Here is a 24,442-nt window from a genome sequence, read left to right as displayed (position 1 = left end):
TTTTATCTCCCTTTTTATATTTGAAGAGAGGCGTTTTATTTTTTTTTTGTTTTTTTTTTTTTAAAAACTTCACACGGATGCACCGTCTGGCAGCATAAAAATACACGTTAACCATAGAGCAATGCCTCAGCTTGCCAGGAGTGGTTTTCTCCTTGCAGAGAATCATTTTTTTGTTCTTATTACTTGGTAAATTGAGGAGGGTTTAGCTGGAAATGACATAAGAACATAGCCAGGATGACATCATGTGCTTTAGGCTAATGCTAGGGCCTAAATCCACCTACTTACACCGCCTGTGAGGAACCCTTATGCATAGTGACTTACCATGGCACATGTAGGGCAGTGGGGTTTGAGTAATTTGCATTGGCTTTTTTCTGTTTGTCCCCCTCGTCAGAAACGAGTATCAAAGCGTATTCTTTAAAGAGGAGCCTTGTAAGTAATCCACAGTGAAGGTTTGTTCACACGGGCATGGGCGTAGTGGGAGTTATTTGTTGTCCTGGGATTTAGCTCAAATGTCTGCTCTTGTTCTTTCTGTATCGTTACCGTCCCACTCCCCAAGGTCAGTGCAAGTCATTAATGCCTGTGTGTTTACTGGATGTGCGCCTCTGTAGATAAATTACCGGTGATCACAACATATATGGAGTTAGATAAGTGAACGATAAGATTAAGAATGCATCAGATCATCTCGGAGGCTCTCCTCACTCGCCTCGGTGCCTCTCGTCTCCAGGATCATTTTTAGTAACACTTGCAGCCGGTCTGTCAACAAAATATCAGTCAGCACTTCATTTGTTTAGGCCATTAACTCTATTTTTCCAGAGGCATTTACTTTAGGTTTCCACCTTTGCGTATAAATATAGGACTTGGGACGTTGAGCGCTCATATTAGTGCGTTTACATTGACTACGTTTGGTGGCAAATATTTAGAAAATGCTACTTTTATTTCTAAGTGGTGGTCAGTAATTTTCCACTGGCTGTGAAATCCTACAGAACCCGTAGTGCAAGGATTTGTTTTGTTTTGAAGTATATACAAGTACAGCTGGCTTTCACATTGTTTTCCAGTTATGAACAACTCAAGCAACAATGGAGCAATCGTAAAATGTGTTTTTGTTTGTTTGCTTCTGTCAAAGGATGTTTTTTTTTGTCCACATGGTCACAGAGCAAACAGATGTTATCATCACCTCTTATTTTATTTCTGTCTTGATAATTATGAGCGCTTGGGAATTAAATTATTTGCACATGCTGTAGGTAGTGTCTGTTTAACTTTGTTTGGGAAAATATCTCCACCCAGTTCACTGTCACACCACCTAGCATATTCAAGATTCTTTATTGTCAGATACTCCGTAACAGTGCAGCATCATTACAAGTACTAAAAGTCTTGGAGCATGGCGCCCATTCGAAATCACATTAATTGAAGGTTTTTATTAATGATTTTATTCTTTTGACTACATTGTTTAACGGTGTTTCTTGCTTCCTCTCTTTTTGTCTCTACTCTCCAGGCTGTCCTCAGGTGGGGCAGTAAGCGGGTGGTGTGGAGCAGGCCGCGGTGCCCGTCCCTCTGCACTGCATGGCTGCGATGGCGCCCGCTCTCACCGACGCCCCAGCCGAAGCTCACCACATCCGCTTCAAACTGGCTGCCCCATCCTCAAGTCTCTCACCGGCCAGTGCAGAGAACAACGGTAACGCCAGCAACATCCTCATCCACAGCAGCGGCCCCGCCAAGTGCAAGGCCACCTCCGAAGACTGCCCCCTCGACTTTTGCGGCAGCGACCAGGAACAGCAGCAGCAGCAGCCCCAAACCGACTCTGTGTCCCAGGCCTCGGCCCTTGGCAAACTCCAGCCACTGGTGGCTTCTTACCTATACTCTGATGTGACACCTGTCCCTTCAGCTAAGGAGTCGATCAAGCTGCAAGGAGTCCTCATCAAACAGTCTGTGTTGAAAGGCCACAGGATACTGCCCAACTCCCTGCTCAACGGCGGAGGAGACTTCCTCCTGAGGAAGAGGCAGGCGATTGAACTCTCTGGCGGCCAGCTCAAAAGCCTCATGAGTGGCAGCACTAACGGGAGCGGCCAGCCCATGGCACCTGTCAATGGCCTGGCCAAGAAGCTGGCCACTATGTCTGGGTCTGGCTGTGTGGTCACAGTGAATGGTGACAAGCCATCTGCCGCCACAGACTCTCAGTCCCAGAACCTGCCCTTGGACTCTGAGACCTTGACGGCAACTTTATCAGGGCACATCCCGGTGAAAGGAACCCTAAAACAGAAGCATTCCTCTGGGGTTTCTCAAAATACAGATGGAAAAAACCTTGAACCGCCAGTGCTCCAGCCTGCTGCACTTTCCCCTTTTACCCATGACAACCCTAACCCCACTGAACAAGTTAATTTGGAGGAGGCTGATTCACACACGCCTAACAGTCAGCCACAGGGTTCTGATAGGGAGAGACCAGGTAGCAGCCAGCAGAGCTCCCCGCTTTGTACACCTGCACCACAGCCTCCTCTACCCTGTACTTCTTCCTTGGACAGCCTTGATGCTCATGTCAGAGAGCGCACCCTCCTCAACAGCAGCCGCCAAGCTGAGATCGAAAGCCGGCTACGGCGCCTGCGCAAACGTCTTCAGGTGGTACAGGCCAAGCAGGTGGAGCGACACATTCAACAGCAGCTGGGCGGCTTCTTGGACTCGGCTCTCAGCAGACTACTAGCCGGTAACCGCAAATCGGAGGCGGCAACTCCTACGGCTGCATGGAGGACTGGGCGTCACTCTTCCAACAGAGACGGCCTGGGTCGCTTCCTGAAAAGCGGTTCAATGCCCTTGGAGTTGGAGAGGCTGTATTTAAGCGGATCGGCCAACCTTCATTCGGTAGAAAGCGCCTTTGACTCAGACGTAACAGAAAGTAGCTCTGGAGGTGACTCTGACCTGGAGGAGGAGGAGCTGTCCAGAGTGGACATTGAGCAGCGACATGTCAAAATGTAAGTAAAAGTGCACAGGAGATAGCTTGTTATAATTTATTTTATTTTTTTTAAATTGCACAAGAAACCTCCATAGAAATGAAACCACACTCTAATAACTCACACGACTCATATCTCATGGTGTGTGGAGCTGTTGTCCAGTGAAAGTCCCTGTATTTCTAGGCTCTGCAATATGCTACCCAGCATAGCAGGTGCTAATGACAATTATAACTGCCTGATCTGTCTCTGTAGTGGTGGTGAGGTCAAACTCCAGGGACGGGCAGAGATACATTTTTGCCCAGGGAGCATGTGTAGCTGTGTGGGTGGTATCCTGTGGAGAACGCAACGCACTGGACTTGAACTGACTCAAAAGTAAAAAAGCTCTCTCGTCATACAGAGCTTCCTCCTGAGAGGACTTAGGCTGAAACTGAACGCTGTGTTTATGTGCAGAGCGAAGGAGCGAGCACCCACAGAGCCAGATGCTGTTTTGATTTAAACTGAAACCTAGAAGGAACATAGAGTCAGGGCGGCGGCGGCGGCGGTGGTTTTGCAGAAGGCGTGGGTTTTGTGTTTTGAACACGCTGCCGGTCCTCATGTCAGGTATACCTCAATGGGGGGAGGCTTGGAAATGTATTCCATGGGAAGTTCACATCAGAGTATGCATTTGTGTGTCATTAGTGCTGGGAAGGGGGAAGAAAAGAGGAGTAGAGCAGGTGGTTCAGCAGCAACGTTAATGGACTTACTGACCTGTTTAGGATTTGGTAGATTATTAACAAAGTAGCTGAGAACAGTGATTTTTATTATCCTTTCATGTGTTGACTTTAGACCTTTGACCCAAATATCTTCATAACCTAACAGGAAGCTTGTGTGTGTGTGTGTTGCATGAATCATACGAAAACGTACTTTAAAAAAAAAAAAACTCTTTAGTGATAAACAAAGGATCCATTGGAGCAGCTCTTGAGTTTATTTATAGCTCGTAATTTTCTAGAATGAACTGAGCTGGGGGGCATTTATTCACATATAGATTAAATTATAAATACGTCTGTGTTTATGTCAACAAAGGTGGCAGACGAATGATTGTTTTGAGTTGGCCTTATCCTGTCTTTGAGTCGTGTTTTCCCCAAATTTCTACAGTTTTTATGACAATATAACACCAATGAAATGCTTAATTTGCTTAAAGCATGCGGAAAACTGTTATTTTTCAAAACTAGCAAGGATTTCGTTTGTGATTTTGTACTCAAAACAACATGGAAGCTTTAAAAACCCTAGCAATAAATAAATGGAAAAGGACTGCTGGTCATTGAACTGCTGTGACACAATATGTTTCTGTAGACGTTGCAAAATATATATAATTTCCTTCTGTGCTAAGGTACAATACAATATTTGGGAAATGATTTCAGGTCATCAAATAGAGTGACTATGTTTAAATAGTGTAGCCTGTTTACCATAAGGAAATACTTGAAATTTGCCATTTAGTGTATACAGATTTAATAACAGATAGATTTACTATTCAAATCCTCATCAGTCAAAACACAGTTGGAATATAATTGGCCGCATAATTAAGTAGGTGTAACTACTCAACATTAAGTACTCAAAGAATATTTTTATTCAGGAATCTATAGATTAATCTTTACAGTTACTATACAAGTTACTAGTTACTATAATATTCTGATGTGTTTACTTTTTATAATGAAAGCGAAAGATGTTCACATGAAAATGAAAGTTTTAGGTGCTTTCCACAATTATTTGATTTTAGCTACTACAGTCTATTTGTAATCAGGAGTATTTCTTTTTAATAGTAGGTAAGGAATGAGAGAAGACAGAAAGTGGAAGTGGAAAATTCGTGGTGGAGAGTTGTATGTATTGTTTGTTGTTAAATAGTTGAATATCATGAGTATAAATGCTCTGATTACAGGGTGTCTGTGGCTTCACAAAGACGAAAATCATCTTTTCTTTGTGCGCCTTTCGCCCTGATATGCAGCTCACCTTCTGTTATAGCAAACAAGACGCATCTTGTTCCTGATCTACCATTAAAGCTCTCCAGCAGCCAGCCTTTTATATAAGGGTTTTATTGTGAACCTGCTCCGACTTCCTCCAACCTTAGTCACCGCTTACAAGCACTGACTCCTCTGTAAATTCATGTACATTTTCCACTGATTTAACACGTGTAGTCACTGGTGTGTAGCTGTTCTTACACTTGGCTAATATCACTGATCTTCGGCTGTAGAAGCAGAAGAAAGAACTTGGATGTTCCCTGCAGGATTTATGCAAAGCAGTGTTATTTCTAACTCCTATAAACTATAAACCTGAGATGAAGCCATGTTTTGTGAAGGCAGCACAGTGACTCTGGCCTGTGTAATTTGAAAAATACTACCACTTCAGTGTCCTCTTCAATAAGTCATGTTTGGTAGCACATGTAAGCACAAAAAAATCTACGCGTAAGCTGACGTGTAAGTTTAAAACTGATGTCCATGCATTCATAAGCAAACGCACATTGTGTAGTCGTTCAGCCGAGAAGCAAAAAACTGGTTATTGCCTCCCAACCCTTACCTTATTGTTTAAAAGCATTCCAGGAAGTAAGGTGTGTGAGTGTGTGTGTATATAACATAATGGCTCATTTTCAACAACTTTCCCAGTCACCAATTACTGGCTTGCAGCTCCGCACCAGTAAACGCCACAGACGACGTCGTCTTCAGGGAGCAGCACCTCAATTATTTAAGCTGACAGCAGCGTGGAAAATGACCTATTTGGTTTTGCTTGTTTGAGTGCAGTGTGTTGTTTACGGCTAATCCTGTCATCCCTGTCTATACTGTAGACGTGGTTTTCCCTGTATCTTAGCGGATTGGGGGGGGCTGGCCAACATCTGTTGCTTTATGCTGCAGGGCCTTTGCTGCTCCAGCCGCTGTGTCTGCCTGTGAATGTGACGTCCATAATGGCCTCCGCTGGGGGGGGGGGGGGGGGGGGATGCAGGCAGCTTCAGAAATGAGTGTCTTTTTTTTTTTTACGCTATCTGCAAAAGCGGCTTGGGTGCGTTACGTTAAGCAGGTCGTTGTGCGTTAAGGAAGGAGTGGGCACTGCTTTCTTGTTTCTGAGGCAACAACAATGCTCATCAGGAAATCTCACATCTTACATAATGGCTCATAGACGGAACAATGAAAATGTCTGCAGTTTAGTGATCTGACCAGCAGGTTTGGAGGCTTTTATCTGTCGAATGATAAAACTGTGGCTGGATGATCAAATGCTCAAATGATCTTTATGCAATAGGGCAGTTTAAATGCCTGTCTGTCTGCCTGCTGCTCGTGAATTAGGGTAACTAGGTTGGCTGAGACTACAGTGTGCCTTTCAAGCTTATAGCTCAGCATTACTCTGCAGTCTGAGGGGCTTGGCTGTGTTTTTTCCCCCTTCCTTTCATTTCTCAGTGCATGTGTAGTCACATATATGAGTGCTTGTGTAGGGTTCTGTCCTGCTTGACACATCTGGATGTGTTTAGCTCGACCTGAGTTCCTCAACGCGAACCCACAGGCGTTACATAACCCCCCCCCCCTTTTATGTAATGACTGCTGCAGCTCTCTCTCTCTCCGGCTCTGTTTGCCCTCTCTACTTTTTCCTGCCCCACACCCTGTCCTGTCGGCCGGCCGGCCTTGTTCACGATCCCGGCTCCCGAGCAGCTTCTTCCTGTAAAAGACGAGTGTAACCAGCTGTCCAGAGAAACGCCACCCACCCTCCCACCCAGCCAGCCAGAACTAAACAGAGAAATAAAACCGTTTTCAGACTCGTTTTATCTCAACAGTTTTCAGCTCTTTTAATGCATTTGAAAACCCTTGACTCTAGAGAACAAAGAAATTAAAACGACAGCTGCTGCTTTCATTCCCCTGTTCTTGCAGAGCATGAATGATGACTGACTGGTTTGTGAAGCGTAATTGCAAAGTGGTTTTTATTTAGTTTCATATGGAGAAAAACAAGTCTTTGTTTAGCTTTAGCTATATTCTTGTCAGATTATTGTACAAGGAGGCACTGTTTTCAATACACTGCCTCAATACAGTGGAGATGAAGGAATTATTAGTATTGTTTGTTGTGTTTTGAGGTGGTATGAAGTGGTAGTATATTGGTTTTCTCTCGCATTCTTTGCTCAATACATTGCAACTTATTTTTCTGTTTGTTTTAACAGCATTTTATAATCTTTCATTTCTATCTAATCCACGTCTGCAGCCTTGAACTTTCGTGGCATCTAAGCTGGCCAGGTTCGGAGACCCCTTACCGTTCACGTCATCGCAAGGAAAATATAGACATTGTTATCAAGCAGCTGCACCTAAAGGTTGTGGCACAACATTCCCAAAACGAGGAAGTTGCTGTGTGGGACATCAAACGTGTTTATAATCGCTCCAAGCAGTCTTCACAGAAAGGTGGACTAAGAAGAAGCAGCAGTGGGGGGAGCAGAGATATCCTTTAGACAGGGAATAGGTACACATTTTCAAAAAGATCTCTCGATTGTGTTGCATGAAGAAGAAAAAGCTCAGTTCCCGGCTCCTCTCGAGTCCAAAATAGATGGCCAATCTCGGCATAAAAGTAGGTGCAGATGTTGGGGAAAGCTGCAGATAATCGGGAACAACCTCTGTCCAGGATCTGAAAGATGTGGGACGCTTATCTGACTGGGCTCACGTGCAGTTTGGACGAACCATAAATCCGTCTTTAATGAGCGAAAACATACGGATGAAAGATGAACTTGTAACTGAAAGTAAAAACTATCTGTGTGAAGTTTTCTTTTTTTTGGTAACAGAAGTGTCAGAGACTGCAAAAACGCAAGTTCCCATAGGTAAAACAATTATTGTTACAGCTAGAGTAGGTTTTGAAGTGAGATGTATTGCAAAAGGATCTTGGTTTTCCCAGAGACCAAGTTGCCCAACAGAAGATTTGAGTCATGTCGCTTTTTGAAAAATGTCATCACTCCTCCTTGTATTAATATATTCTTATTAGGGTTGAACGATACGGGCCACAATATTTCAAATCATACCGTAGCCATATTGAGAGAGAGAGAGAGATATATATATATATATATATATATATATCTCAGTACTTAAACAATAACAAAGACAGTTTGAAGTTAAAGCCTGTTGTACTGACTGACTATGGCTATAAACATCTATTTCTGGCATATATTCAACAAACATCCACTTTGAATAAAATAAACACTACGCCTGCACAACAAAACTCAGCTGTACTCGGTGTACTCTTAATACAGGTGCGCAATTGATCAAATGCAAACAGACCTATCTCACGCTTTCTTTCATAGGGAAAAACACAGAGGTATGAGTTCTGTGACATGGTTTGTTTTGGGGCAGGTGGCTGGGAAGGCTTCCTGGTCCGGGTTGCAGCACGCACGTTAACACACGGCACTTTAGCGTTGTTGTAAATGGTTGGGAAAAAAAGAAGTTGTGCTTCAGCAACTTGTGTTCTCTACAGAATACGTTCCTCGGTTGTTCATCTGACACTTTAAATCTGAATTTCTTTTTTTACCAGTCAGCTCCTCTGCTGTAGCTTGATTCCCGTCTGTGTTGCTGTCGCTGCATGTGAGACGAGTGAGTGAGTGAGCTCTGAGGGGAGGGGCGTATTCAGAGAGGGAGACGGGCTGGGCTAAAGAGAAGTGAAGTTGAGAGAGGAGAAGTAGGGGAACTTGGCAGCTCTCTAAGAATAATAGGTTTGGCGCAACCAAACTATATCGATACAAGCGATGCACTTTTATCATATGTATATCTAGTATGAAACTAAATCGGTACATCTTAAAAACTATATAGTCAATATATGGTCCAGCCCTAATTCTTATATACAGTATATTGTGTAAATAATGATGCAGCCATGGAGTAGAGTTTAAAGAATAAGGTGTAAATTGGAATATCTGCTTGTATGTGACAATTAAAGCTTCTTGCTGAGAAACGTTGTTGTCATAGGATGGAATTTGACTAGTTTTTGAGCGGCCATGTTGTTTTTTTGTTTTGTTTTTGGGAGGGTCGGTATGGTATAGGGTCACCCAGCGTAACGTATGTGCTGCATCCAGAGAAGCACCACAATGGAGAATGTGCTGACAGCCAGAAAACGGCGGCGGTGGCGGCGGTGGTGGTAGTAGTAGTGATCGCCGCTGGTGCTTTGTGTGTATGTCTGTGGGAGGAGGGGGAGGAAAATATGTCCTGGTTAGAGTGGAGGGGGTGGTGGAGTTTTTTTCTCGGCGCTGTTTAGCCGACCCCTCCTCCTCCCCATCCTCTTCCGTCACTCTTGACGATTGAGGTCATTGGTCTTGTGATGGCCTCTGTTCGTATTTTAGTTCTTCCTGCATCCCGTTCATTATTATCTGCTACCACACCCATTTTCCATTTTGACCCGGCAGTTATTGACTCGTTTTAATTAAACACATTTAAATTGGTCCGTGTGAGACGACAGGAAGACTAGATCCACCGATTCTCCTTAAACTTCTCCGTACCAGGCCTGCTTTTCTGGCCTTTAGAATAAATCTCTTTGAGATCATTTTCCATTTCCACCTCAGGAGCATTAGACCTAGCTTTGGTAGATCAGCTTTGCCCACCCACCTCTCGGTGAATCATTACCACACACACACGTCCATTTGTGAAGTGCTTTAACATGCTCTTATGTGCCACCAGTGTTGTTTTAAGGCGAGCCTCCACAGGGACTCATGCAAATGAAGCGCCAGTGCATTGATCGGCTGCACCAGTCCCAGGGCGCGCTCAGGGGGGTGCTGCTGCGGTGTTTGTGAACGACGCACGTTTGTGTATCTGTGCCGAGGCAGGATTGAGTCTGTTAGAAGAGCAAGAGGAAATGCTACAAGCAGGAAACACTGCAGCTGTGTTTGCAGCAGTGTCCTTGATGCTGTTGTTGCAGTGAACAAGCCATGGATTGTCAAATGTGTCAGCTTAAGGTGGAAGGAACGACTCAAGACGTCTTTGATTGCAGCGGTCGGTGGCGTGGCTGATGTCCGCGTCCACTCCTTCCCCACAATAAGACCGGCTTCCTGGTTGGATTATTGGTTATCCCAATGTCTGCTGTTTCCTGACCCAGCCCCACCCCCTCCAGCACATTGTGGCCTGTAAGATTGCTTTTAAAGCCCGTCTGTTCCTCTTCAGACTGCCAGAGCTTCCCATTCCTCGTCCTCGTTCTGTTCTGCTCCCCTCTCCCTTCCCTTCCTCGTCTCTCCCCCCCCCCCTCAGCAGTAGCCTGCCTCTCCCTGATTCCCTCCGACCTGGTGGTGCTCTGAAAATTGAAAACAGAGATGGGGTGTGGGGAGGAGGAAACACAAGAGGAGTGCAAGGTCTATCTTTGTCTGCCATCTGAGTCATTATTTTCATTGTTCAGCCGCTGCGGCCTGTATTGTGGCGAAACTGCGCCCCCTGTGGTCGCTGCTGCGCGGTGCGAGAGCAGACATTTTCCTCTCATGTCTGCCTTTGAAATGCCCATTCTGTGTGTCATACTGGTAAAATGGAGTACTCTGCTTTCAACTCAAAGTCACTCCTTACTGTGTAATATATCAGTGGAATCAAAAAGCCCTGTTTTTTTTTATTTCCCCTACGTTTCTAATGCTCGTCTAATGGTATAGTTTTTGACTGTAATGCTTTTCCTGCAGCTGCCATCGTGTAATGCTGATTCACTGACCTCTGCAGTCTGACAGGGGAAATGCTCTATATGATCAGCTCACTGTTTTTAATCATTGCATCCGTTGGGGTCACGTTTGACTTTCGTTCAGTCTCGCCTGTCCACCTTAAAACAATCGCTCACTCTCTGCGTTTTGTCCCCCTCAGATGGAAGCGGGCGGAGAGCCGCTACACCGTGGAGAGAGCTGCCATCATCAGCCACTGGAACTGGCTCCAGGCCCACATCTCGGACTTGGAGTACCGCATCCGACAACAGACCGACATCTACAGACAGATCCGAGCCAGCAAGGTCAGTGCGCCCGTGACGGCTCGTCTCTCCACGGGGGGGGCGGTCTAACTTTTACTCCTCTATTTACGTTTTGTCATGGAAGTAGCACACTCCGTCTCTTACTTCCACAGGGCTCTGTAGAGTTGGGAGGTATTGCCCCTAATGCTCTGCTTTCAGGCGGGACAGAGATGAAGCCAGAGCTTGTAAATACTCAGGTACCGTAGCGCTTTTCATATTCTGTATCGTTGTGCTTGAAATGTTAACCTTAAGTGTAAATAAATCATCAGTGGCTACGTTTACATGGACACTGAAGTTTTTACATGGACGCCAGATAAAATGATCTGATCAGATATTTGTGTTATCTGAAACATGGCGGTCTGCTCGGGTTTCTGCAGAGGGCTAGGGTCATTTAGGAGTTTACCACTGATTTGTTTAGGACCTCTCACTCAAACAAGGCATAGTTTCTTTTTAATAGCACTCACAGGCTGAGATATAATTTTATTGGGGATGCCGATGGAAGCATCTTTATGTAAAACCTTAATCTGGAAGAACATAACTATATAAATAAATCAAGTTCTGGAGTAATGAGCAAAGCATGCTGCTGTGAAGTGTCATGTCTGCTGGAAATATAAAGATCTCAACTTCAGAAGATATCCTTCCCACGTGGATTTCAGGTTCGTTCATCCTTTCAAAAACCTTTTTGAATAACTGGTTGTTGTCCATCCTGGAAACGTGTCGCCTGATGTTTGTCCCGTGTGGCGCAAACACGCTCGGAAAGAATGAATTTATTCCAACCGGAGAGAAACCAGCAGATCAAGTGTTTACATGGTTGATAGGAGATCAGATGATAAAAGGTTTACGCCAGGCCTCTACGTCCGACTGACTCCGTCTGATCAGTGTGTTGTGAATGAGGAAGTTTTATTCTGGTTATCAGTGAAATACTAGAGTCCATATAAATGTGTAATAATATTAATTATACATTACAGGAAATGTATGGAGTCCATATTTGATCCCACCACTTTTATTGTGTCAGTGTTGGATGTTTTATTGGTGGGAAATGTTTGTCCAACTCTCCTGTAAACTCAGCTTTGTTCCTGGTAATCTTTCATATTGTTTGTTCTTGCAAATCAAAGGCGGAAATGAAATTTCTAAGTGTCCACAGGAAACAATGCTTTTTGTATGTGTGCCTCATGTCTGAATGAAGGTGAAAAATAGAGCTGTGTCATAAGCCCCCTTCTGCTTTCATATCCAAATTATTTCTAAGTGACGGCAGGATGAGTCTGTCTCTTTGGATTTGTTTAAATTGTTTATATAAATGATTGTCAAATGTGGACGCCTGCAACAGCGTGGCCTCTAATCATAGTTGTTTACATTTTCAGCATGTTTTAGTCCTACAGTCAGCTTTCACTTTAACCTTATTAAATTCTTCGGGCTTTGTGTCTTTGCTGGGAAGTTTCGATTGATTTGAAACGACAATAATGTGCAGAATAAAAGTCGTAAAAATCGTGGGATGGACAAGTGTGGAATAAGTGAAATGAAATGAAGATTTAGGTTAGATTGAAAGCACAGAGCTGTGTTCATTTGTGAGTAAAAAGCTTGTAAAGAAGCCGCCCTCAGCAGGTTTAAAGCTTCGGGAGCGCCCGGCCTCTCTCACGGTTTTAAACTGAATAATTCAATGCCACGGGACCGGGATGATTTTTTCTGTCTGTTCTGTCGTTTCCTTAAATATCCCGTTCGACTAAGTGCTGTTGGTCAGCCTGCGCTCTTGTGCCAGTTTACCACGAGGTGTAGTCTCACTGGTTCTGTCTTATCTGTCCACGCAGGACATCGGCTCCGAACGGCTGGAGCACACAGGCCCCGCCCACGTCACCAGCACAGAGCCGGGCCCTTGGAAAGGTCAGAACGGGCAGCCGGTTAACGGCGTCCTCAGCAGGTACGGCTGCTAATCATTACCTCATGTCGGGTTCCCAGAAGGGCGGTCGGGTTTCTGAGAAACACGAGAGGAGAGTTCTTCATAAGAATCATTTTGAAGAGATGCTGATGTTTTGCTTCTTATCAGTTAAGAAAGAAAAAGAGCTTTTCTGCAGCAGGTCTGCTTTATGAAATCTGTCTGGGCTTTTCCTGTGGTGTCAAAATTTCAGCTTTGGAAAATGTTTTTTTTTAATTTAGCAAATCGTTTCATAATCGTTTCTACTTTTTGGTTTTAAATGCAAACTGAAGGTCTTGAAGGCTGTCAACAACAAGTAGTTTATTTAACTGCTTCCTGACTTTTAGGATATGATAATCCCTGGTTGCTGTTATGCTGTACACTTCCCCACTGTAGGATCAATAGAGGGAATAGTGACGCACATATTCATTAAAAGAAAAGATAAATCACTTGCCGAAACATTAGGTACGACAGTGTGACTCCTCTAATGTTCAGTTTACGTTAAAACCGTGTCAAAGGTGGTTATTCCAGTGGATGACTGTTTTGGAGGATGTAGTTTGTGGTGCTGTTAAACTGGATTAAATTAAGTGTTTTTGTTATTTAGCCTAGCCCTCTGACTAAGATGTCAAACAATACATTTCAATAGTACTATAAACCACCGCCTCCACTACGAAAACACAGTTGAATCAACAGCTCTCTCTCTCTGTGATTTCAAATGATAAAATGCTGAATACTAGATCCTCCATGAAGACACAGTTCAGCGCAGGGCTGTTATATTAGAATGTTTTCACTAGTGTACCTAATAAACTGGCAAGTGGGTGCAAATTTAAATTGTATATCCTCAGTTATGACCAGTGTCTTTATTAACAGAGTTTTTTCTTTGCTTTCTGTGAGTGAGAGAGACATCAGCTTGTTCTATGATATATGTCATGGTCTCCATACTGACAACACAACAGCTCTGTAAATTACTTTAAACAAAAGCGAGAACCTTCAGGAAGAGAAGCTTTAGTACATTATTTTGAATATTGGTCATAATAAGCTGTCAAGTGAGTATAGGTTTAAGATAACAGGTTTCATTGAAGTGACGGCAATAGAATAATTATACAATGAGAAAGTGCACACGTCTACATATCAGTATTTTATCATTGCCGTCATTTATAAGCTTTTTATACGTGGATCTGTATGTGCTAATATCTCTTGACTTGCTCTCTTTTGTGACAGGATGGCAGAGAGTGCAGACTCCAAGCACCAGCAGCCGTCGGCCTACGACAGCACGTGCGTGGCCGCGCGCACGCGACCGCTCGTCAGCTGCCGACGGAGGCGGCTCATTCAGCCCAGCACTGTGCCCAACCTTAACGGCAAGGTGAGTTTTACAGCGTGAATTTGCTTAATGCAAGGCTAAATAACAAAGGAGATGTTTTGAAGGGACGGGGAGGATCGGCTTGTGCAAAAAAGCCATTTGGGAGCAATGAATGGACGTTTATTCTTACACAACATCTTGTGTGTTTACGCTGATTAACTCTTGAGGTTGTAACTGAACAACTGACTGAAGGAGACGGCCGGCTGGCTTACTTATAAAAAGTAGGCCATTTTCCTCCAGTGCTAGATGAATAGGAGTATTCACCCATGTGACGACTCACAAGCTTTAGTGGTGGAAACAAAAACGTGGGCAGATTGTTGTGCTTAATTCTTGTGTTCTAACATTTATACGTACAGATATAGAGTCACATTGTCCCCAATCTGTTCTACTGTTGATTGATTTAAGTTCATTTAATTGCGTTTACTTTGCATTTTGGCAGCAACCATTTAAGGTACTTCAAAGAGCAAACTGTTTTCTGGTGTGACTCACCTCTGTGGTCCGTTTCATTTCTCCACTGATTAATAGATTGATTTTCCGATTCAAATCTGTCTTCATTTGAAAGAGCCGATATCAAATCATAAAATCCTCAGAACAGTTTTTTAAAATAAATTCCTTTTCCTACATCCTCGCGTTAAAAATCTCACTGCGGTCTCACAAGACTGGTCTCAAGATTAGTCGACATGTGAGAGAGATCTAAAACATGACAGGAGCTCCAGCTCTGAGGGCACCGTCAGGACTGAAAGCTGACTGGATTTTAAAAGTACAAGGACAGAGCTGAACAAAAGATCTGACAACTCTCTGAAACCAGTGACGACATTAGTTTTATGAATTGATATCTCTCTGTTCTATTCGATATCGACTCATTTAGATAGATTTCAGTTTCTAAACGTTTTTATCCTTGGTTATGAAAGGGATTTTCACCACACTAACGTCAGTGGTTTCAGAGATCTGTGGTATTTCCACAGTATTTTCCCTCTAGTTTAACATCTTTCATGTGTCTTTGCTTTTGTCCAGCACTTCTCTGTTATCATACTTTTTAAATCCATTTTTTCCTCTCCAGCCGAGCCCTGTTAACTAAGCAAAACTGTTTTGAAACTGATATGTTTCTTAGTGAATTGATATTAAATTGAATCGAATCCATTCAGGAAATATAAACCGATGCCCAGTCCCTTACTTTCTGGTGAAGCGGTTGAATCACGTCGTCGTGTTTGTCTTTACATGCTGTGCAGGCCCAGAGGAGCAGCTGTATCCAGTGTAACTGCAGGGTCAACCCCAGCTGTGTGATGTGCGGTGGCTGGCCCACCCCCAGAGAGGACGCTCTGGAGCAGCCCACCCTGGAGCGCCTGTCAAGGCTGGATCTTGGCGTCCACCCCATCCTCTCCTTCCCTGACGGTCAGTGCTGGAGATGTTTGTGCAGTCATTTCCTGCTTTGCATGTAGAGGGGAAGACGAAGAAGGAGCGGGTGTAGAGCGAGATGACTCCACAGGAAATTCTTAAAATGTTTCCAGCCCCTGAGACAATCTATTCATCTAAAAATGCTTTGCTGCCTGTGTCATAAAATTCACAAAATTCATGTCTAATTGTATTTACAGCCGAGATGGCGCTTATATTAGATTGCCTCTGGCTTATTATGAGTTGTACACTACAAATCTGAAGAGTCTGGCGTGTTCAGTGTCCTCATAAAGTGTCGATTTTGTTTCCTCCTCAGATGTTTGTATAGGCTTACGTCTGCAGCAGGTGATGAAGAGCCAGTGGCAGACCAAGTCGCTGGAGAGGAGCAAACCACTGAAGAAGCTCTCGCTCAAACACAAGCTGTCCTCGTCCAAAGAGAAACACAAGTTCACCAACTCGCTCATGGCAGTCAGTGAGTACAAATGTCCTCAAGTCATAAAACCTTTAAACGCTTGTCTGGAAGTCCTCAAATGTCTCTGAAATGTCTAAAATTGGGTCGAGACGGGATATATATATTTATACACACACTAACTGGCCACTTTATAAGCTACACCTGTTCAGCTGCTTTTAATCTGCAGCAACTGTGTGACGCTATAAGGAATATTTCAAATAGAGATGACGAGATCAAGTTTTTTAGCCTTTTAATATTGAGTATCAGCCGATCCAAGTCCTGTTCCGATCTCAAATAAACAAAGTTTTCTCCCCTAGAGAATAATTTCTTATGTTCCCTCTAGTCTCTTAAATGCAACTGGATTCACATTCAATAAACAGAGCTGTCAGAGTTAATGTAGTGTAGAGAGGGTAGCTCGTACCTTGGCTCCAGAAAACCTGTGTCCTCTACTCCAGAAATGTTCTGGTCATCCAACGCCGTAAACTCTGTAACCCTCTCTGGTAGGTTTTTTTCCCTTGAGGCTGTCTACAGGAGACATTTCTCTTCTTTCAAATGCAGCGTTCAGTGTTTGTTGTTGTTTGGGTGCAACCTTTGCCTGAGTGGACTCAATGAATTCTGTTTAGTGACTTTAGTGACTTTGATGGTAGCTAACCGGAAGTAAAACAGAAGTAAAAGAAGACATGTCGATGCTACAGGGATGTGGTTTTGATTTATGGCAGAGCTACAGTAAATAGCAAGAAAAGATCTGCCTTGGCTGAAGCCTGATCCCGATCAGATTATTTTAAAAATGCCTGGATTGGCCCACGTAGCCTAGTTTACCCTTTGTTGAGTTAATGAAAAGAAGAATTAAGGCAGTTCTGAAGAGAAAAAGGTGTCCAACCGGTACTAAAATGAAAGGTGTGCCTAATAAAGTGGCCGGTGAGTGTACTTTAATCCCAGGAAACTGTGAAAGAGGGCGTTTCGTTGTTAAAGGTCAGCTTATTATTGTGAAACAGTCACACCGCTGTGTTCAGGTCATTTTCATTTGTGTCACGGTTCGATTTCATAATGGCACAGACACGCTTCCCAGAAACACAAGAGGAGACGTGCTGATGTTACTCAGAATTAGTCGCTTTAATCGATTGAGTTTAATACGGATTTATTGTTAGAGTTCAGGGATAAATAGTTTAGTTGCCAGTTGCCTCTCAAATGTGTGAATGTGTGAACACCCCTCTAACCCATGTCAAGTATTTAAACTGTGAAATCCATGTGGTATCTTACCTGCCTGTCTCCTGGTGTTGCAGGACTGGGTCACTATAAGAACCGCACTGAGAAGCCGAGGACGGTGGACGGCAGTGCGGGTGGCGGCGGCAGCAGCAGCACCAGCGTACTGAGCACAGCCAGGCTCGAAGGCCAGGCCGTGTGCAAGACGGAGCGGCTGCAGGCGCTCTCCACGCCGTTAGGGCCGTACGACAAGAACTACAGCCGCAAGAGATTAAGAGAGCACTCACTGGACAGAGCCGACTGTGAGTCTTCAAGAAGTGAGACAATCTGCAGGACGAATTATTGTCTTTTAACGTCCTAGGATTCTTAGCCTGACTCTCTTTCTCTCTCTCTCTCTCGTCCTCCAGCGTCCCCTAAACTCTTCCTGGACTCGAGCAGCTCCTGTCCGACTCTGGCAAACATGCACTCGTCCCTCCACAGCCCTCTAACCCGCCAGCTGTCCACGTCCTCAGAGAACTCCACACCGCTGGGCCCCAGCAGCCAGGGCGTCCCGAGCACACCTGTAAGCACACGCCAGATCACAGTTGTTTGTCGGATTATTAGCTGAAGATGGCGTCGGCACAATCAGCTGCTTTGATTTGATGTGTTGCACAGTTTACATTCATGCATCTTGAACCAAAGATGAGCTCAGTTTATCTGCGCCATTTTTATGCATTTATACTTGTACGCTGGGTCTGTAATTATCCTCTGTGTTCTTCAAACTGAGCGGCTCATGTTGTAGTTGTAGTTAATAAATGTTTTACAGCTGAAATCACTGCAACAGAAAACGTCAGAGTAGATGGTGTGTATGAGGAAGGAGAGTTTTCTGTCCGTTCGCCGAGAGTCGAGGAAGAAAATGCATTTTTGGAGCAGCCGTTGTGGTCGGCGTCATTTTCTGGGCTACGTGCATGTCAAGCTAGGACATGATCTTGCTTTAATTTCATCCTCCCTGAGAGCATTTTCCTCTAAGTGTTGTGTAGGGAGGTTCAGTTTGTTCCCCTCTGGTGTCCTGCCACGTTTCAATGGAATTAGCTTCATGGTTGGTTTTAAGCAGACAAAAGGAATCAGGAGTTTTGTTGCTCAACAGTGAGCCTACTCTAGTTGTTAACTGTTTAATACAAAGACACACAGACTCACAGTTAACTTGTAATCCAGCAATAAAACACAAAGTGCCACTGTGGTCAACCGTCTTGTTTGAATAACCTTTATTGAGCCGTCAGCGGACAAAGCCTTACATTGTTGGCTTTTAAAGCTGCAGACGCAACACATTTCATATCCTGCAGCTAGAAGCTAACACTGCTAGCATGCTATCGCTAACAGGAAGTGCAGAGTTCCATTTTAAGGAAACGGTTCCTTTCGACCTAGTCAGACTTCAGACAGAAAGTGTTTAGGTTACAGGAAGTAGTGAAAGGAAGAAGTCTTCGTCATGAACCGAATATAACTGAGTGTTTCTGAATGAATATACATTCCTTCATGACTGTTCTTATACTCAGTTGATGTTGAATCAGTGTCAGAAAGGTGGTAATTCCACTGGATCATCATTGTGGAGGATGTAGTTTGTAGTGCTGTTAAACTGGATCGAATTAAAAGTGCTTCTGTTATTTAGCCTAGCCCACTGAGTGTCAAAGTAACAGGAAGACGTGTCACTAGTGCTACTCACGGTTTTAAGGCGGTTAATCACTCTGCAGTTTTGAAATTGCTTTTCGATTTTTGCCGGATGTGTCGCATCTCACTGTCTTCTGGTGACAGAACAAACACATGAACTATACACAGGTGAAGCCTAACATTATGACCACTGACAGGAGAAGTAAATCACATTGACCATCTTGTGACAATGCAATGTTCTGCCGGGAAGCTTTTGGACACCCCATAGCAACGACACTCCTTGATGACAGCAGACATCCCCAGCAGGATGCAGCATGACACAGACACACACACAAAAACAGCACAAGGTGTTGACCTGGCCTCCAAATTCACTAGATCCCAAACTGATCAAGTATCTGTGGGATGATCCACAGAGGCCCCTCCCCTCAACCCATAGGACCCAAAAAACCTCCACTAACAACATCCTGTTGCCAGACACCACAGGACACCCTCAGATAGACCATGTCTGATGAGTCACAATTGTTTTGGAGGCACAAGGGAGACCTACTGATTGGTGTACTTTCATTACATGAAACACTGGGTATATCATCCAGCCCTAGTTCAGACTAATAGGTTGTTTTTAATGTTAAATACCACAGCCGTCATGAAGAGATTTAGTGCAGGACTGCTGTTACTGTCACTGTTACTACCACTAGTGTACCCAATGAACTTTCATGTCATATCAGTGAGAACTAGAAACTGAAACTTGATTTGTTTTGAGTTTATTTAAATTCTTATTGTCACTGAAGCAGAAAAAAATAGAACAGTTGGTGAAGATGAGGCCAGCTGCTGTGGAGTCAGACTTGAAATCATTTGCATACAGGTTCAGTTTGGGTTTTACTACAGGCTGGGTTTAAAAAAAATCTTTTCACATCAGTCTCAATGTAAAAGAGCTGATATTGATTCATAAAAAAGTTATTTCCTGCGTCCTCTTGTTACAACGTCTGCTGCTGCAGTCTCCAGACGACGCAACTCTTTGATTTGATTGGATTTAAAATAGTGTAACGACGTCTACTGGACGTACTGCTGACATGAAACACAGCAGCTCATTGAGGTATCTGTGTCACTTAGAGATGATCAAGAAAACTGGTTTTATGCGAGTGTACCGATAGAGGAGCGTGATCTGGACGGCATCCATGTAATGATCATAATCAACCACACCTCATGAGGACGCCATTTAAATGCTGTTTATTGACGCAGTCCTGCAGCGTGTTGTAACCGTGTACGGCCGCGTTTGTTCCCCCAGCAGCAGCCAATCAAGAGGCGGCGAGGCGAAAGCTCCTTCGACATCAACAACATCGTGATCCCCATGTCCGTGGCCGCCACCACCAGAGTGGAGAAGCTGCAGTACAAGGAGATCCTGACACCCAGGTGAAGACCGTCGGCCCTCTTCATCGTCTTTAATGACTGTGATTAATATATAATAAAAAAAATAATTAAATATTGTTTCTGTGCGTGTAGTTGGCGATCTGTGGACATCTTCTCACAGTCCATAACTGAAGAGGAGAACGAACGGGAGGTGAGTGTTGGTGACGCTCCTCAAGGAGTCAAGCATCAGACTGTGGCAGAGAGAGAACAGTGACACCTGGTGGTCAAACATCAGACTCCCACAAGAACAAATGTGTTTATGACCTTTGAAAAACAGAAGGAGGGCAACTCATAACCAATATTACCAAACACTAAAATTCATTTTGTTCCCTTTTTCATATATTAAATGAGGTAAAATATTGATGTTAAATCTGCTAAAGATGTGAAATGTGTCTTTTAGTCTGCAACAGACTGGACACCCTGAGCTCTGCTGGTTCAAACCTGATAGAAGACTCACATGTGGACATTAATTTAATTAGTCCTATTAAAGATTAACGTGTCATTCACTTTTATTAATTATTAATTAACATTATTTAACATACATGGTATTAATGTTGCCTCCCCAGCTCTGTAGTGGGAGCTGTGGAGTAGCAGTTAGAGAAGCGGTTTTAGGTTTCAGGACGGGATATAAATCTCGTCCCCGTCATCTCTCCTTGACGTCCTTCATACTTAATGTGGTGAAATGAACTTGAAGTAGCTCTCTTATTAAAGAATTTAACTGTAGAGATCCTGAAAGGCAGAAATGTTGGTAATCTTGCTCAGTACATTAGAGCTTGAGTGTAAAAACAAAGATCAAAGTCAGTAGCGACACCCAGCGCTGCTCCCCAGTCCTGACGGTGTGCGTCTTGCAGGTGGAGGACCTCACAGACGCCGCCTTCATCCAGCTCCATCAGCCCTACGAGGACCAGGAGCGCTCCCGCTGGTCTTGGATGGCTCTGGCTCCGGCTAAGAGGAGAGGCAGCAGGTGAGTGTCACACACTCTCTAACTTCCCCGGTGTGACCGTCCAGCTTCACACTCACGCCTGCGTCCCCCCCCCCCCCCCCCCCCCTCTCCTCAGGTCGTACAAATCCGTCGACGGTCGGACCACGCCGCTGCTGTGCGGGACAAACCCTCCGACCCCTCAGCCCGCGTCCCCAGACCCGGGCCACTGCCCCATGCTCCACGACTACAGCCACGTGCCGTCGCCCATGAGTCCAGCCAGCCCTGACACCACCTCCAACCCCCACACACCCTGCTCCAGGGACTCCCACCGACTGCTGTCTAGTGAGGACACGCGGTGCTCAACGCCAGACTTCACCTTCGAAGAACGGGTACGTAGCCTGGACTCCACGTTATATCATCTCATTTATCATTTAAATGTGTCTTCTGAGGACGTGTCAAGCAGACAAGATGGTTGACATAGTTTTGTTTGGTGTTTTAAATGAGACATTAGAGGCTGTAATGGGATTTCTTTTAGATGACTCCACCTCAGACTGAGACGTCTAAGCTCCAGTGTGTCTCTCTGTAACTCTCTCCTCTGAGCTGTGGTGACCACCTTGACACAAAGCTAATAACTAAATACAGTCCCTGTGTCAGCAGCCGGGACGCCACAAGACTCCTGAACCCTCTAAACTGATAAACAGAGCTGTCATAGTTAACGTAGTGTAGAGAGGGTAGCTCGTACCTTAGCTCCAGGAAAACCTGTCTTCTCTACTCTAGAAAAGTTTGGTCGTCCAACTCCATAAACTCTGTAACCTTCTCTGGAAGTTAGTTTTTCCTCCGTTACTGTTCCCATTCCACACAAGTTGCCTCCAGATGTGTCCTCAATAAAACAGGTGGGACACATCTGGAGGTAACTTGGTACAGCCAGGTATCCCAGAATGCATTTTGCTGTCGTCTTCCACTACTCTTCTGTTCCCGTTACAGAATGACTGTCCTTTGTCCTCTTTCTCTGTACTTCAGCTGCTTTTAATCATCACATTTTAAACATAGTGCTTTTCTGTCTCCCAGACGGTGGCGCCGTGGGAGCGCCGCTGCTTCCCCCTGCCAGAAGACCCCGCCCCGGAGCCCGAGGCCGAGAGCGACCTCCACATCAGGCCCAGAATGCGCAGCATCTCAGGTTGTCGAGCGACGGCCTACGGACGCCTGGATTCAGACGACGCGGAGCCGCCGTGCGACGACGACCCCGCCGCCGGCCCCAAACACAAGGCCTCCGCCCACCGATGAACCCCCCCCCACACACACACACACACACACCCCCCACACCCACAAACACACACACACAGCTCCTCTCTGGCATTAACAAGCAGAACCTCTACGCAGAATAAGGTATTAAATGGGTTCCTGTTGTTTGATATTCAAACATCAGTCTAATACTTTTCACAGTTTTTAGTGAACATTTATGGAGATAGAAGCCTTTCCCTACACTTGTTTTTGTCACAGGAAAAAAAATAAAAACATTAAATGTAAAACAAACAAAAAAAAAGTATAAAACAACACGATAGGGAGAAAAAAAAGGATTTGTGTAGTAGGCTAAACAATGTACATGGGGGCTTAGTGGTGTTTCATATGTCGCGTGTACACTCGTAGCGCACTATGTAGCGGACTCCTCAAAATATGGCCAAAGGGTGTTTTCTATAGTTTGCTTGTAATTCCCATGTACATTTTTAGTGGAGTGACAAATAACAAAACAAGAAAAAATACCCCACCTCCCCCTCTTTCTCCTCCTTCTCCACAAACCCCCCCCCATCCAAATAAACAGGTACATTTGAGATGTGGTTCCCTCCTCCTCCCTCTAGAGGTCGCCTGAAATCACCAGAGCACTTCTCCGACTGCCAAGTCCGGTTTTGTTGGTTTGCTTTATTTGTTTGTTTTGTTTTTTTTTCCATTCCTGACATGTCTCTTTCTGTTTGTTTTATCTGTCTGTTCCAGCGTGACACATTCTTCACTTTGTTTCTTTTTTTTTTAATTAATAGTCGATCATTCCTTTACGTTACGAGCTCCCGTCTCGCCTCACGGTCTCCTCCTCAGTTAGGATTCAGAGTCACAGAGGGCGACGGACGGACGGGCGAGCGGTGCGTTTGTTTTAGCACTTGCCCGACAGAAAACGCTGCTGCATGCTGGTGGTGAAAAAAATAAATAAGTAGAAAAAATAAACGACAGCACAAAGAAAGACTTTCACTTAATTAAGACAAAAGGGTAAAACAGCTGATTTCACTTTAGAAAATAAAAACCCAAACATTTCAGATGTAGCAGCTCGACGCCACCCTGAGCTCAGGTTCTTCAAGGGAATATTTTCTGCTCTTCAGTAGTTTCACTTCCTGACTGGATTCTGTTTCACACCATCTCTGCCCCGACCCCTCCTCCACCACCTCCACCACCCTCCTCCACCTTCAGTAACTAATCGCTATGCAAAAAAATCTATGGTTGTTTTCATTTACATCTTTTTATGCCACAGCTGTTCGGTCACTGTTATATATATTTTTTTTTTTCGTTTTGTTTTTCTTTTGTAGTTAAAGCAAGATGTCAATGTACCTGTTCGATTGTTGCAGCAGTTAACCTAATCAATCGTTTTTTCTTTTTGTAAATAGTACCATTAAAAACATTTATGTTTAACTTGGACGTGGTGTTCTGCTTCAAGTCATTCAGGTCTGAAACGATTTAATGATCAGACGTGTGTGTTTACATCCAGACACTCTATGCCGACAAAATACACAGTCTGGATGTTATTATGAACTGCTTCGACCAATAAAGAGGAAAAAAAAAAATATATATATATACACTATATTACCAAAAGTATTCGCTCACCTGCCTTTACTCATTCTATGAACTGAAGTGCCATCCCATTCCTAACTTATAGAATTCAATATGATGTCGGTCCACCTTTTGCAGCTATTACAGCTTCAACTCTTCTGGGAAGACTGTCCACAAGGTTGAGGAGAGTGTTTATAGGAATTTTTGACCATTCTTCCAAAAGCGCATTGGTGAGGTCACACACTGATGTTGGTCGAGAAGGCCTGGCTCTCAGTCTCCGCTCTAATTCATCCCAAAGGTGTTCTATCGGGTTCAGGTCAGGACTCTGTGCAGGCCAGTCAAGTTCATCCACACCAGACTCTGTCATCCACGTCTTTATGGACCTTGCTTTGTGCACTGGTGCACAGTCATGTTGGAAGAGGAAGGGGCCCGCTCCAAACTGTTCCCACAAGGTTGGGAGCAT

At 44.3% G+C, this 24,442-nt stretch overlaps 1 protein-coding gene across 8 annotated transcripts in view; it reads left to right on the top strand.

Annotated features, from left to right (window-relative positions):
* LOC311504406 (KAT8 regulatory NSL complex subunit 1-like) overlaps positions 1-23,847 on the top strand; it is a 29,223-nt gene extending 5,376 nt beyond the window's left edge. For 3 of the 8 annotated variants that reach the window (XM_084567454.1, XM_084567455.1, XM_084567453.1), the window contains 14 exons: positions 1,493-2,960; positions 10,742-10,883; positions 10,994-11,077; positions 12,686-12,795; positions 14,011-14,152; positions 15,379-15,541; positions 15,858-16,013; positions 17,276-17,512; positions 17,603-17,757; positions 20,125-20,249; positions 20,340-20,397; positions 21,098-21,210; positions 21,305-21,557; positions 22,237-23,847. In XM_084567454.1, the coding sequence (XP_084423580.1) occupies positions 1,561-2,960; positions 10,742-10,883; positions 10,994-11,077; positions 12,686-12,795; positions 14,011-14,152; positions 15,379-15,541; positions 15,858-16,013; positions 17,276-17,512; positions 17,603-17,757; positions 20,125-20,249; positions 20,340-20,397; positions 21,098-21,210; positions 21,305-21,557; positions 22,237-22,452 (3,354 nt within the window). In that variant the 5' untranslated portion in view covers positions 1,493-1,560 and the 3' untranslated portion in view covers positions 22,453-23,847. The remainder of the gene's footprint in view (positions 1-1,492; positions 2,961-10,741; positions 10,884-10,993; positions 11,078-12,685; positions 12,796-14,010; positions 14,153-15,378; positions 15,542-15,857; positions 16,014-17,275; positions 17,513-17,602; positions 17,758-20,124; positions 20,250-20,339; positions 20,398-21,097; positions 21,211-21,304; positions 21,558-22,236) is intronic. The other 5 variants (XR_014699625.1, XM_084567457.1, XM_084567456.1 and 2 more) reach the window with 5 other exon arrangements.
* Positions 23,848-24,442: the final 595 nt, after the last annotated feature.

Source organism: Chelon labrosus (assembly GCF_963514085.1).
Source record: "Chelon labrosus genome assembly, chromosome: 19".
NCBI classification, from domain to species: domain Eukaryota; kingdom Metazoa; phylum Chordata; class Actinopteri; order Mugiliformes; family Mugilidae; genus Chelon; species Chelon labrosus.
Note: the sequence above shows the minus strand (reverse complement) of the source record. Positions and strands in the feature narration are given on the sequence as shown.